General features: G+C 39.0%; 1 protein-coding gene across 5 annotated transcripts in view; it reads left to right on the forward strand.

Moving 5' to 3' along the window:
* The window catches only part of WDFY2 (WD repeat and FYVE domain containing 2), a 197,072-nt gene that overhangs the window by 167,188 nt on the left and 13,938 nt on the right, over positions 1-15,946 (forward strand). For all 5 annotated transcript variants that reach the window (XR_002479204.2, XR_010341648.1, XR_010341649.1 and 2 more), the window contains one exon: positions 14,207-14,312. Coding sequence is in view for 1 of the 5 variants with exons in the window: in XM_021674546.2 (XP_021530221.1) it covers positions 14,207-14,312 (106 nt within the window). In the remaining 4 variants the exon portion in view is untranslated. The remainder of the gene's footprint in view (positions 1-14,206; positions 14,313-15,946) is intronic.

Genomic DNA, 15,946 nt, shown 5'->3' on the forward strand with positions numbered 1-15,946 from the left:
ACTTGATGGTAATTTAATATTACCTGACTTAAAGCACGAGTAATGATCTTTGCTATTCCTCATGTTGGAACCCTCACCAAGACTGGATTCAGCAGCTTGTGTGAGGCTAGGTCACAGCCATGACCCTTGGCACTTACAGTCTGTGTATTTGCTTTCTCTTTCCAAAATCCAAGCTCTTGATTTCTCTCTTACTACTCTTAGCATGCATGAGAATTTTGTTATAAGCCTCCTTAAAGCCTTTTGGCAAAGAAATAAGCCACTTGTAAATAAATATACATTGAGAGAATTTGTGCTTTTCCCCTTGTATCGAGTAAATTGCATTGAAAGTTATAAAAGGAGCAGAATTCTTGCATTCAGCTTCTGGGTTAGGGGACAGGAGCACAAGCATGAGTATGAATGACAGCTTTCTTTCTGTGCAAATCTGTGCAATTTAAGAGCATTTCCCACTGTAGTACTAGGGTACTGTTAGGATAAAGGGGAAGAGATGTCTTTTTTATTTCTATTTAGCTAAACACATAATAGATCAAAATATCAGCTATGAGAGTTTTCATAGAGGGTAGAATATTCTCAAAGACAGAAGGGCTGGAAAATGTGGTCATTAGTGTGCAGGCCTCTGAGTCGGGTCAGACTATATTTGAGCTGGCCTTCCTGCCAATGGCCTGCAGCCTCAGGCGAGGCACTGTGCTTCACTGATCTTCAGTTTTCTCATCTCTAAAATAAGGACAAAATTGGAAGGAAAAACCCTCACAGGGTTGTCGAAAAATATAAATGATGTTATACATATAAAATAATCAGCCCAGGAATTCAGGCCTGGTAAATGACAGTTGTTAAGATTACTCTTGTTAATAAAAATTCCAAGTCAAAAAACCTACTTTGGGATTCGCCTACTGTTTCTCTCGGTAGAATTTCCTGTGGAAATATTAACATATATTCATAACTCAGTCAACACATTTGAGCTCCAGCTGCATACCAGCCTTTGTGTTAGGCGCTTAGGACACAAAAGTGAGTTAGGAAACAGCCCTCCCTTTGTGGAGCCATGCTAGAAGTATGAAAATGGACAGATGGCACCATTCACCAGTTTTAGTGGAAAGTGGGAGGCCTTGGGGGTGGGGGAGAAGGGGCATCACTCTTGGTTTGGATGTTAGATGAAGAGATTCTCATAGTTCTCAGGATTAGGAAGTTACCCAGAACAGTGAACAACATGAACTAAAATACAGTGGGTTCAGGAAATGCCAGTGAACAGAGGGCAAGAGCCTAATCTGAATGTCCACCCTGCCACCAAACAGCAGAGCATCGGTGGTGCTCAAACCAGTGCCCCTAGAAGAGAGTCTGTGAGTTCAGGTTTAGCCTGGCAGTGGCCCAAGGATCCCTGAGGAAGCAGATCCCTTTTAGGGTGCTTTGGCTTGGGATGACCCTACATATTATTGTCCGGGAGACCTCACTTGTGTGGATTGCTCACAGCTTTCTCTGGTCCTTGGTGAAGAGTTATGCACATAGGAGAGTGAGCTCTCTGGTAGAAGCATAATTAGATGCCCACCAAATAACATAAGCTTTTCATCAAAGAAATGAACAATACTATACATTTGAGTTCCTCCTACTTTTGAGGATGAAAGAAAGCCTTAAGTTGACTGTTGGGCAGATGTTAGCTTGTGTCCAGGATCTGTTTCTCTAAAGAGGATAAGGCCTACTCTTCCCTCTCCCTTAATCATCAGACACAGGACTGGCTTCATGGGCCTGCGACCTGTGCAGTCACACAGGGCCCCATTCTTAGAAGGGCCTCACACTTGGTTTAATGCACTGCTGCCACCATCTTGTAATTCTTAATAAAAATTTTTAAAGGGACTCTGTATTTTCATTTTGGACTAGTCCCTCAAATTATATAGCTGCTAGGACTGGTGAGAAAGGAAATGAGGCCATCCCACTAAGTGTAGTATTTATGGATGACAGATCCTGGTAGTTGTGAAAAGTGGAGGCTTTGTGCACTTGTAAGAGCATTTGCAGTGCAGTACGTGGAACAATCATCCATGAAATAATTATCAGTTTTAAAATGCTTTCTAGTATAAATGCTACAATGATGTCAGCTGAAACATGAATGTTTTAAGGTATCTTTTCATTCTTCATAACCCTTAATCTGTAAACCCAGAATGTTCCATGACCTAGCTTTTAACTGCAAAGTGGTTACATTTTGAATCCCTAAATCAAGAAGTCCCAGAGCAGCTTTATTATCAAGCTTGGAATCCAGCATTCATCACTGTGTTACACTCTTCTGTGTTGCAATATTAACAGTACTGGAGTCCTATAAATTATGTATTTGTTGCTGAATGTTGCTGCCAGCTATGAATGGCAAAGAAGTTCCTTATGTAGCTTATTTTGGTTTTACAAGATCATTGATGTGTATCAAGATGCCTCAACAAATGAAATGTATTCAAATCATAGAGTTATGAGTCTGTGCAGCTAGATAGATTTTTCTTGCCCTTGAGTGTCACAGTGGTGGCACTCAATACTTTTATTAGTAGTAGTATTATATATATATATATTATTGCACTTTAGGTTCTGGGGTACATGTGCAGAACATGCAGGATTGCTGCATAGGTACATACATGGCAATGTGGTTTGCTGCCTCCATCCCCCCATCACCTATATCTGGCATTTCTCCCCATGTTGTCCCTCCCCTAGTCCCCCTCAACAGACCCCAGTGTGTGATGCTTCCCTCCCTGTGTCCATGTGTTCTCATTGTTCATGCAGTGTTTGATTTTCTGTTCTTGTGTCCAAGATCTGTTTCCAGATTCATCCATGTCCGTACAAAGGACACAAACTCATCGATTTTTATGGCTGCATAGTATTCCATGGTGTATATGTGCCACATTTGCCTTGTCTAGTCTATCATCGATGGGCATTTGGGCTGGTTCCAGATCTTTGCTATTGTAAACAGTGCCGCAGTGAACACACATGTGCATGTGTCTTTATAATAGAATGATTTATAATCCTTTGGATATATACCCAGTAATGGGATTGCTGGGTCAAATAGAATTTCTGTTTCTAGGCCCTTGAGGAATCACCACACTGTCTTCCACAGTGGTTGAACCTAATTTACACTCCCACCAACAGTGTGAAAGTTCCTGTTTCTCCACATCCTCTCCAGCATCTGTTGTCTCCAGATTTTTTAATGATTGCCATTCTAACCAGCGTGAGATGACATCTCAATGTGATTTTCATTTTCATTTCTCTAATGACCAGTGATGATGAGCATTTTTTCATATGTTTGTTGGCCTCATATATGTCTTCTTTTGAAAAGTGTCTGTTCATGTCCTTTGCCCACTTTTGAATGGGTTTGTTTGCTTTTTTCTTGTAAATCTGTTTTAGTTGTTTGTAGATTCTGGATATTAGCCCTTTGTCACATGGGTAGATTGCAAAAATTGTTTCCCATTCTGTTGGTTGCCGGTTCACTCTGATGATAGTTTCTTTTGCTGTGCAGAAGCTCTGGAGTTTGATTAGGTCCCATTTGTCTATTTTGGCTTTTGTTGCCAATGCTTTTGGTGTTTTAGTCATGAAGTCCTTGCCTATGCCTATGTTCTGAATGATTTTGCCTAGGTTTTCTTCTAGGGTTTTTATGGTGTTAGGTCTTTAAGTGTTTAATCCAATCTGGAGTTAATTAGTTATCAGGAAGGGGTCCAGTTTCTGCTTTCTGCACATGGCTAGCTAGTTTTCTCAACACCATTTAGTAAACAAGGAATCCTTTCCCCATTGCTTGTTTTTATCAGGTTTGTCAAAGATCAGATGGTCGTAGATGTGTGGCATTGCCTCTGAGGCCTCTGTTCTGTTCCATTGGTCTATATCTCTGTTTTGGTACCAGTACCATGCTGTTTTGATTACTGTAGCCTTGTAGTATAGTTTAAAGTCAGGTAGCATGATGCTTCCAGCTTTGTTCTTTTTGCTTAGAATTGACTTGGCTATGTGGGCTCTCTTTTGATTCCATATGAAGTTTAAGGTGGTTTTTTCCAGTTCTGTTAAGAGGGTCATAGGTAGCTTGATGGGGATAGCGTTGAATATGTAAATGACTTTGGGCAGTATGGCCATTTTCACGATATTGATTCTTCCTAACCATGAGCATGGAATGTTTCTCCATCTGTTTGTGTCCTCTCTTATTTCTTTGAGCAGTGGTTTGTAGTTCTCCTTGAAGAGGTCCTTTACATCCTTTGTTAGTTGTATTCCTAGATATTTTATTCTCTTTGTAGCAATTGTGAATGCCAGTTCATTCTTGATTTGACTCTCTTTAAGTCTGTTATTGATGTATAGGAATGCTTGTGATTTTTGCACATTGATTTTGTATCCTGAGACTTTGCTGAAGTTGCTTATCACTTTCAGGAGATTTTGGGCTGAGATGATGGGGTCTTCTAAATATACAATCATGTCACCTGCAAATAGAGACAATGTGACTTCCTCCTTTCCTAATTGAATACCCTTTATTTCTTTTTCTTGTCTGATTGCTCTGGCTAGAACTTCCAATACTATATTGAATAGGAATGGTGAGAGAAGGCATCCTTGTCTAGTGCCAGATTTCAAAGGAAATGCTTCCAGTTTTTGCCCATTCAGTATGATATTGGCTGTGGGTTTGTTGCAAATAGTTTTTATTATTTTGAGATACGTTCCATTGACACTGAGTTTATTGAGAGTTTTTAGCATAAAGGGCTGTTGAATTTTGTCGAAGTCCTTCTCTGAATCTATTGGGATAATCATGTGATTTTTGTCTTTTGTTCTGTTTATGTGGTGAATTACATTTATAGACTTGCATATGTTGAACCAGCCTTGTATCCCCAGGATGAAGCCTACTTGATCGTGATGGATAAGCTTTTTGATGTGATGTTGCAATCGGTTTGCCAGTATTTTATTGAAGATTTTTGCATTGATATTCATCATGGATATTGGCCTGAAGTTTTCTTTTCTTATTGAGTCTCTGCCGGGTTTTGGTATCAGGATGATGTTGGTCTCATAAAATGATTTGGGAAGGATTCCCTCTTTTTGGATTGTTTGGAATAGTTTCAGAAGGAGTGGTACCAGCTCCTCTTTGTATGTCTGGTAGAATTCAGCTGTGAACCCATCTGGACCTGGGCTTTTTGTGGTTGGTAGGCTATTAATTGCTACCTCAACTTTAGCCCTTGTTATTGGTCTATTCAGGGTTTTGACTTCTTCCTGGTTTAGGCTTGGGAGGGTGCAAGTGTCCAGGAATTTATCCATTTCTTCCAGGTTTACTGGTTTATGTGCATAGAGTTGTTTGTACTAATCTCTGATGGTAGTTTGTATTTCTGTGGAATCTGTGGTGATATCCCCTTTATCATTTTTTATTGCATCTATTTGATTCTTCTCTTTTCTTTTTTATTAATCTGGCTAGTGGTCTGTCTATTTTATTGATCTTTTCACAAAACTAGGTCCTAGACTTATTGATTTTTTTTGAAGGGTTTTTTGTGTCTCTGTCTCCTTCAGTTCTGCTCTGATCTTAGTTTCAGTTCTGCTCTGATCTTAGTTATTTCTTGTCTTCTGCTAGCTTTTGAGTTTTTTTTTTCTTTTTTTTTTGATCTTGCTTCTCTAGCTCTTTCAATTTTGACGAGAGGGTGTCGATTTTAGATCTTTCCTTACTTCTTATGTGGGCATTTATTGCTGTAAATTTTCCTCTAGACACTGCTTTAAATGTGTCCCAGAGATTCTGGTATGTTATGTCTTCGTTCTCATTGTTTCAAAGAACATCTTTATTTCTGTCTTCATCTCATTGTTTATCTAGTCGACATTCAGGAGCCAGTTGTTCAGTTTCCATGAAATTGTGCAGTTCTGAATTAGTTTCTTAACCCTGAATTCTAATTTGAGTTCTAATTTAATTGCACTGTGGTCTGAGAGACTGTTTGCTATGATTTCCATTCTTTTGCATTTGGTGAGGAGTGATTTACTTTGAATTATGTGGTCAATTTTAGAGTAGGTGTGATGTGGTGCTCAGAAGAATGTATATTCTGTGCATTTGGGGTGGAGAGTTCTGTAAGTGTCTATTAGGTTTGCTTGGTCCAGATCTGAGTTCAAGTCCTGGATATCCTTGTTAATTTTCTGTCTCCTGATCTGTCTAATACTGACAGTGGAGCGTTAAAGTCTCCCACTATTATTGTGTGGGAGCCTAAGTCTCTTTGTAGGTTGTTAAGAACTTGCTTTGTGTATCTGGGTGCTCCTTTATTGGGTGCAGATATATTTAGGAATTAGCTCTTCTTGTTGTATTGATCCTTTTACCATTATGTAATGTCCTTCTTTGTTTCTTTTGATCTTTGTTTGTTTAAAGTCTATTTTATCAGAGAGTAGGATTGCAACTCCTGCTTTTTTTTTTTGCTCTCCATTTGCTCAGTAAATCTTCCTCCATTCCTTTATTTTGAGCCTGTGTGTGTCCTCGCATGTGAGGGTTTCCTGGATACAGCACACTGATAGATTTTGGCTTTTTATCCAGTTTGCCAGTCTGTGTCTTTTGATTGGGGTATTTAGCCCATTTACATTTAGGGTTAATATTGTTATGTGTGAATTTGATCCTGCCATATTGATGCTAGCTGGTTGTTTTGCCCATTAGTTGATGCGGTTTCTTCACTGTGTCAATGCTCTTTACCATTTGTTATAATTTTGGAGTGGCTGGTACTGGTTGTTCCTTTCCATGTTTAGTGCTTCTTTCAGGAGTTCTTGTAAGGCAGGCCAGGTGGTGATGAAATCTCTGAGCAATTGCTTGTTCGTAAAGGACTTTATTTCTCCTTCGCTTATGAAACTTAGTTTGGCTGGATATGAAATTCTGGGTTGAAAGTTCTTTTCTTTAAGGATGTTGAATATTGGCCCCCACTCTCTTCTGGCTTGTAGGGTTTCTGCTGAGAGATCTGCTGTGAGTCTGATGGGCTTCCCTTTGTGGGTAACCTGACCTTTCTCTCTGGCTGCCCTTAGCATTTTGTCCTTCATTTCAACCCTGTTGAATCTGACGATTATGTGCCTTGGGGTTGCTCTTCTAGAGGAATATCTTTGTGGTGTTCTCTGTATTTCCTGGACTTGAATATTGGCCTGCCTTGCTAGGTTGGGGAAGTTTTCCTGGATTATATCCTGAAGAGTGTTTTCCAGCTTGGATTCATTATCTCCATCACATTCAGGTACACCTATAAAAGGTAGATTAGGTCTTTTCATGTAATCCTATATTTCTTGGAGGCTTTGTTCATTGCTTTTTACTCTAATCTTGCCTTCTTGTTTTATTTCATTGAGTTAATCTTCAATCTCTGATATCCTTTCTTCTGTTTGGTCAATTCAGCTATTGAAACTTGTGTGTGCTTCATGAAGTTCTCGTGTTGTGTTTTTCAGCTCCATCAATTCATTTATATCCTTCTCTAAGCTGTTTGTTCTTGTTAGCATTTCATCAAACCTTTTTTCAATGTTCTTAGTTTCTTTGCATTGGGTTAGAACATGTTCTTTTAGCTAAGAGAAGTTTGTTATTACCAACTTTCTGAAGCCTGCTTCTGTCAGTTCGTCAAACTGATTCTCCATCCAGCTTTGTTCCCTTGCTGGTGAAGAGTTGTGATCCCTTGGAGGAGGAGAGGCATTCTGATTTTGGGTATTTTCATTCTTTTTGCACTGGTTTCTTCTCATCTTTGTGGATTTATCTACCTGTGGTCTTTGTAGTTGGTGACTTTCAGATGGGGTCTCTGAGTGGGTGTCCTTTTTGTTGATGATGAAGTTTTTTCTGTTTTTTTAGTTTTCTTTCTAACAGTCAGGCTCCTCTGCTGTAGGACTGCTGGAGGTCCACTCCAGATCCTCCTTACCTGGGGATCACTTGCGTTGGCTGCAGAACAATAAGGGTTGCTGCCAGTTTCTTCTTCTGTTATCTTTGTCCCAGAAGGATACCCACCAGATATCAGCCTGAGCTCTCCTTTATGAGGTGTCTCTTTGGATATACGAGGGTCAGGAAGCTGCTTGAGGAGACGGTCTGTCTCTTATAGGAGCACAAGTGCTAAGCTGTGAGCTCTGTTGTTCCATTCAGAGCTGCTGGGCAGGTACGTTTAAGTCTGCTGCAGTGGAACTCATAACCACCGTTTTTTCCCAGGTGCTCTGTCCTGGGTAGATGGGGCTTTATTTGTAAGTTCCTGACATGCTATTGCCTTTTTTCAGAGATGCCCTGCCCAGCAAGGAGGTAGCCTATTCACAGTCTGCCAGCAGAGGCATTGCTGAGATGCTGTGGGCTCTGCCCAGCTGCTATGTGAACTTCCTTGTGGTTTTGTTTATAGAGGTATAGTTAGAACTGCCTCAGTAATGATGGTCTGCCTCAGTAATGGCAGATTGCCTCTGTAATGGCGGACTGCCTCGATAGTGGTGGACTGCCTCTGTAATGGCGGACACCCTTCCCCCCACAGAGCTGGACCATCCTGGGTCCAGCTGTGCTTGCTGTGAAACTCTCAATTCAGAGCATTTCAGATTGCTGGTCTTTGTGGGGGTGGGACATGCTGAGCCAGATCACCTGGCTCCCTATTCCAGCCCCTTTTTTCAGTTGAATGGGCGACTCTGTCTCCTAGGTGTTCCAGGTGCCAGTTGAAACGGCCACCCAGATTTGTGTGAGTTTTTGTGCAGAGACCCGCTGCACTGGCTGAAGCAGCTGTGCTGGAAACTTGTGGCGCTTTTCCGCCCAGGAATCTCCTGGTCTGTGGGCAGTAAAAACTTGTTTGGAAATGCGGTGATCACTCACCCTCTGCATTCTCGCTGGGAGCTGCACTCCAGAGCTGTTCCTATTCGGCCACCTTGGATCCTCCCCCTACCACCCCAAGCCCCACCCACCCCCACCCCCCCAGCACTCTATACTTTTAAAAGTTGAAATAACAACCAGGAGAGATAGGGAAAACCCAACTGGCTTTTTAAAAAATGAATACATGTCAAAGATTTTATGTTAGGCATTAATAATTAATTAACTGGCAGAGTAAGACATTATAGCCAGTCCAAAGGAAAATCCAGAATAGACACATACATAGGCAATGGAGAATGTGAAAATGAATTTGTTAGCAGACACACAGCTGGCTTCTCCCATGGGCAGGGTGGGGTGTGGGGATTAGGTATGTCTTCACTGGACAAGATTTGTTTACAATAATACCAGTATTCTTTTCAGCTGTGAATAGGTTAGTAAAGATACTGAAAGGTGTAGTCCCCTGTAGAATCAGCCCAGAATAGTGTGCTAGACAATACCTGAAGTTCCACTAAAAAGATACCCAGTGATCTCTTTTTGCCCATTTCAAGTCTTTCTCAGTTTACCTGACTGTGCTTCCCCCCTCCTCCCCTGTGATCATTATAATCTCAGTGATTACCCTTCATCACAAAAAAACAGGCTAGTCTTACAAGGTTAGGCCTAATTATTTATATTGGTATAGTAAAGAGTGTTAATTAACCAGATAGGCACTTAGATTTGCTTTGTATATCCAGAGCCACACAGTATTCAACAATTTTACAGTAAGCCCACAAAATTCACTTCTGCCTGGAACTTTTTATAAAAAATCTTGGACTGGACTTTTTTTTTATTTTATTTTGAGACAGAGTCTTGCTCTGTTGCCCAGGCTGGAGTGCAGTGGTGCAATCGTGGCTTGCTGCAATCTCCACCTCCTGGGTTCAAGCAGTTCTCCTGCTTCAGCCTCCCAAGTAGCTGGTATTACAGGCATGTGCCACCACGCCCAGCCGATTTTTGTATTTTTAGTATAGATGGGGTTTCTCCACATTGGTTGGGCTGGTCTCAAACTCCCAAAGTGCTGGGATTACAGGTGTGAGCCACCGCGGGACTGGACTTCTCAAAGCCTCTATTATTTGCCATACCAAGGCTAGAAAACCAAGCCCAAGAAACTCTACCATATTTCACCTACAACACTTGCAACAGTTGAATTCCTCAAAGTTTCCACCATTTGCTAGGTTCTTGGCCTGGTATCTTCCTTACCAGCTGTAAGGCCAAGACCTTGCAAATCAGTTACCAGGCCAGTTTTCCTGGGAAAGCTTTGTAAGCCTTGGCTCTATGAGTTCTTAAAGTGGCTAGTCACATCTGATTCAATGAGCATCATTCTCACATATGACATGCCAGGTTATACAGTTGATTTGCCCAGTTATATCTTGTGGATAGATTCTCATTGAATTGATGCAAATAACTATGTTTCCATGAAAATTAAGGAGTCTCTGTAACAGTTTTTTTAAATTCTGGGCAATCAGAACTGGATATCATTTCTTAAATGTTTTGATTTAACTTATAAAAATAGAGTTTATGAAATTGTAGGTTAGAGATAGCTTTAAAATAAGAGAAAAGGCATCCTCACATATCCAGAAAATAGAACATTAAAACAGCATCAACAGTATTCCAGACAAATAACCACAATAAAATTTCCCTCTTCAGTTCATTCAGTTCTATGAATGAACTGTAATTAATTCTTGTTCTGATGGTTTCTTGGTTTAGCAGTTCACATTCATGAAGCCATCTGCATCCAGACTAAAAAGAGTTCAGAAATGCAAGGAAATCCTGACTCAATCCACTGGCACAGCTTAAAAATTATCTAAGCAATGGCAGCTCAGCGGCCTGTGCCAAAGAGTCTGTTCTTTGAAATATCAATATTTTTAAATACCTCGTACAAATAGTTCTTTTCCATGAAACTCTGAGGCCGTCTTTTATTGAAGTCACAAACTCTACTTTATAGCAGAGCCCTTAGGCAAAGATGAGAATAATACAAAAATTATCTACTGATTACAGAGATTTAGTGACTTAATGGTTAATTTGTAATTGTGATCAATGATATCAGAATGAGGGAAAGTAAAATTCCCCATTGAGATATGCTATATAACTATTTCCTAAGAATTGTGATTAGTATTTTCCCAAGGGTAGAAACATATTATAGACAATAACAACATTGGGAAATCGCTACAGTCTTCCAATAAAACATATAATTTCTGAAATACTAATAAAATTTGTTACTGACTTAATCTAGGGCAGGCTGAGCATCTCTTCTGATCTGACAATTATTCTGATGTACTCTTAAAATAGTAACACATCAAACAAATGCAATTATTTATAGCATTTTTTTTTTTAATTTTTTTTCTTTTTTCAGACAAGGTCTTGCCCTGTCACCTATGCTAGAGTGCAGTGGTATGATCACAGTTCACTGCAGCCTCAACCTTCCAGGCTCAAGCAATTCTCTAATCTCAGCCTCCCTAGTAACTGGGACTACAGGCGTGTACCACCATGTCTGACTAATTTTTTTATTTTTATAGAGACAGGGTCTCACCATGCTGCCCAGGCTGGTCTCAAACTCTTTGGCTCAAGCAGTCCTTCGGCCTCAGCCTCCCAAAGTGCTGGGATTACAGGCATGAGCCACTGTGCCTCACCACATTTCTCATCTTTATGGTTTTCCAGGACCTCTCTGGGAAATCTCAAAGAGAGTTTTAGGCATAAAGCACATCCTAAAAATTTTATTTTTTCAAAATAGAGGGTTCAATTTGAAAAGGCAAAACAAGAGTCATCAAGGGAATTTTAAGTAGGGTAAGATAGAAGCACAGGTGCTCAAGAAACAATACCTGGTTATCTGTATATTCAAAGCATTAAAACATTTTTCACAAGTGAGTACTCCTTGTTCTTTTTTTTAAAATGAAGAACATTAATCAAGTTAATATAAAGCACTAAAAACAATTCTGGCGAGACATGGAATTTCTGCTAGCTAGGCAGACTCCATAGAAGGTAAAGAGTATCCTTTCACGTTGTAGGCATTAATCAGTAAACTAAGGAAGCAAGCCATCAAAACTGAGGGAACTTAGCCAAAATTGTAATGCATTTTATAGCTTTTTTTTAGACTAATGTATTACAAGCCAAAGCAAGTAAAACTCACTTTCCAAGTTTTGTCCTTCATTTTTTCTCTTTCATATTCCAGAACAAACTGACATTTTAGGATTGCCTTTTTCATCTTCATTCTCTCAAAAGTATACAGTGGAGTTTTCCACTGTGATGGAAAGTGATATTATTATGATGATAAATGTAGAAAGAGATGATTATCCAGCTCTCCTATTAAGTTAGACATTAGAAAGACTTGCAAAAATAAAAATAGTAAACAATGTCATTTTTCTCACCAACATTTTTTGTTTTGGAAAATATATATATTTTTACAGAATATGTGACCCACGTTAAAATGAAATGGATTCATCATTGCTATTTTCAAATGAATGTTTTAAAAATTTCTCAGTTTTAGTTGTAAATACAGTAAATATCAGTCATTATCACTTATTCAACCAAAGCTCTTTGGTGTCCTCAAATAAGTTTTAAGAGTGTAAAGGGATTGTGAGACCAGAAAGTTCAAGAACCACTGCTTTGAGACAAAACTACTCTGTTTTTCTTTGAAAAACAAAATGCACACATCATTGTATTTCTTTTTCATTATTGCTTCTGGCGTAATCTCAACCACCCAGTTAAATTATAATAATTAACCAAAGAAGCTAATTTATATTTCACAGAGAAAATTAGGAGGACAGAGGATATGGACAATTGAAAATCATCCTATATATCATTTTAGCAGACTAGCAAAACTCGTGAACACACACTACTGAAATTTCCATAGTGACATAAGGTACCTTTACATTCCCTTAAAGTGGTAAAAAATGAACTCATTTATTGACACAACCAAAGGTATAGCCTCACTACAGCATAGAAAAATAAGCAAACATATATAAACTTAATATTATACTTTATAATCAAAGTCACAGTATTCTAAACTACTTAGAAATTATCTAGGTATTCAATGATTATTGATTAGCTCAAGTTAAGATTAGTCCATTTTATTACGTAAAGATCTTGGAAATTATCTTTAAGTTGATATGCTATGACACATAATTGCTATTCATATAAAAAGTTTATCAGAATAATTATTCAATTCAGCTGAATACAAATTTATATTTTTAATAATTTTAAACATTATGTATGAGCTCATTTGACCAGCTATCTTGAATAAACTTAGGAGAAATAAACCCACATAAAATAAAATGCACACTTGTATTCTGCTTTAAAACCTACATTACTAGTCTCATTTGCCAAATGTAACTTAATTTTATGAATTTGGATTCTTAAAATGTTACTGATTGGCTAGCAGTTTTTATTAAAATAATTTTTATGTTTAAGTCTAGCAGGTTCAAAATAGTAGAAGCTTGATCTGTGATTTTAGGAGGATTCAATTTATAAAAGCACTTGTTTATCTCTACCAATCAGAACAAGTTCTTTTAATTTAAAAGGTATCATAATCCAATTTATTGACACCCTCTACAAGTAGGAAAGCACTCCACATATAGCAAGAGGTGAACGCTTTTCTGGATTATAAACACATAGACACACAGAGCTTAATAGCTTTAGTTTTTCAACTTCAGCCACAGATCAAGAATAAACAGAAACACAAAAAATCACCAGTCCAGATATCAAAGAGCTGGTTCTCCTTCCCAGTAGAAACAAAATTCTTCATTGATTTGAGCTCAAAATAGATGAACATACCAAAAAAAAAAAAAAATCAAGAAACTTCTCTCACCCAACAGAGAATTGATCTCTGTAAATCCATTGTTAGTGATCACTCAGACCATAAAACTAAATTCTCCATCATTTTTGCTGCCAAGAGGGAATAACTTGTCAGCCATGCACAAACTAGAAAGAAAAATAAAACAGAATCAGGAGAGAGGGAATAAAAACTAGAGAAATGTAGAGCCTGTGACATTCAAGTCTGTTACTGCTATGGATTCACTCTGGGAGCCAAGAAAAGGCACAGCTGGTCCCAAGCCACCTGTGAGATGCACACCTCGGGTAACACAGTTTACCTGGCTGTGTCAGGTAAATCCAGTGGGCGTCTCTATGGATGACCTCCAAAACTCTTCAAGAATAATTTCTTAAAAGGGAAAATCATGACTCTTGAACAAATATAAAATGAACACCTCTTAAGTGTTATAACTGACAGATTACTTCTTCCTGGGGCCTGAGCATGTCAAGGAGCATTCAGACTTATTTTAAATCCTGGACACTCTCCTAACCTTTAGCATGCTGAAAATTCCATCAGGTTTTTAAGATCTACACTTGGGGCTAGTGAGTGTGCACATTGGCTGACTTTGCTGAGGTTTCTGCCGTAAGGCCTTGCATTTGTTCTCCTAAACAGTCACTAACCCTTGGTTTCTTTCACAGCGACAAAGTCCAGGCCCTCTCCTATGCACAGCATACACGGCAGCTGATCTCCTGTGGCGGGGATGGTGGGATTGTCGTCTGGAACATGGATGTGGAGAGGCAGGAGGTAAGTGGCACAGCAGGGTGGGGTGGGCCCTGTGGTTCTGGCCCTGCCTCCCTTCCTGCTTATTTCTTATTTCTTTTATGATTAAACCATGAAATAAGGCATGGAATGTTGAAGAATTAGAAATTATAGCATAAAAGGAGTTGAGTTGGGTTTTTTGGGGTTTTTTTTGCCCCTCACAAATTGGCATGTAGCATTACTGTGATGGAGATTTCATAAGAATTTTGACTGAGACTAATCTGTTTAAATCTGTTAACACCAGTCACAGCAAAAGTACAGGTGAGAAAAAGAAACCATCTATTTCCTGGTGATTAGTCCTTTGGTATAAAATGCCCTACAAAAGCAGAGGACTCATGTAATATATGTTGTGGGGGAAAATAGTGGCTAAGATGAAGCAAGAATCCTTAGTTTAGTATTAATAGAAATACTAGAAATAATTATTTTGTACTTCATAAGTCATGTTCTAAATAGTTCCCCAGATATAAATATATCGTTAGTTTTTTAGCATGTATTTTACATGTTACCAGAACATTCTTTTTTATGAGTTTTCATTTTAATCTTTGAACATCTTAACTAATATGTTTCCTGCATATCTCCTTTGATCAGTACTTTGAAGTTAACTGTTTTCCTGTTATGTTAGAATTATTCTGGGTAGACTTGCCCTTTGATAAGGCACATTCTTATAATTAATTTTTTGCAGGATGCAAGAATTAAATAGGAAAGCAACTCTTTAAAAAGACAAAAGGAGTCTCCCACCTTCTTTCCATGCTCTCACCCCAGTCTCATTTCAAGAGAGTAGTTGCTATTACCCACAACGTAATGCCTTTTCAAATGCCGGTAATTATATGCTTAAGAAGATTAAAGCTTTACTTGCTCAGATCTTAGGTCCATGGGAGTTCTATCAGTAACTAATCAAAATGATCATTACTGTTAGAAGGTGGGGAATTGTAGAACATTGCTTTTGAAAACTATACTTGGCACCATCAATTTAAAGTCTGGGGATCTTTGCAGTGAGTGTCGGTCATGCTAACCAGGTTCCCTTGTGGCCGATGATTATGTCGTGAGTTGGTTCTGCATGGTAGCCTGCTTTCAGTTAGGGACAGTCACACCTGTTCTGTCCTGACTTCCTTCTGGGCCCACCCAACCAAACCAGGGGAGGGGAGAAGGACCAGATTCTTTTCCCTTGGTGCACGCAGTCTGGACCCTGTACGGACAGGGGCCAAAGGAGGATAACAGTGTTGTGTCCAGAGATGAAACCAAGTCGTTTATTGGCAGTTCTTTGAGCAACCTTGTTTAAATTATGCCTCTTGATATGCAGATAGAGGGACACCGAATACTACTGACTAATTTAAAGTCCTGTCCAGTGAGTCAACACTCTAAATAAGCAATGGAGATGGTTCCATTTATTTTTTGCAAGTTTTTAAAACATGTATTTCCTGAGATTTTTGTTTTAATCTTAGCTTCAGTGGAACTGCTTCCTGGTTATGTTAAGTGCTATGTGATGCTCACCTTGGGAGGTCTGAGACATATAATGAAGTCATCTCTAACTTGAAGTACCGATAGACTTTCTGGAAGAAAAGGCTTGTAGGAGGAAACTTCAGAATTCTATCAAATGGTGTAAATGATTAAATTATAGT

Source organism: Aotus nancymaae, unplaced genomic scaffold, assembly GCF_030222135.1.
Source record: "Aotus nancymaae isolate 86718 unplaced genomic scaffold, 86718_ANA_hifiasm-v0.15.2.pri h1tg000009l, whole genome shotgun sequence".
Taxonomy (NCBI): domain Eukaryota; kingdom Metazoa; phylum Chordata; class Mammalia; order Primates; family Aotidae; genus Aotus; species Aotus nancymaae.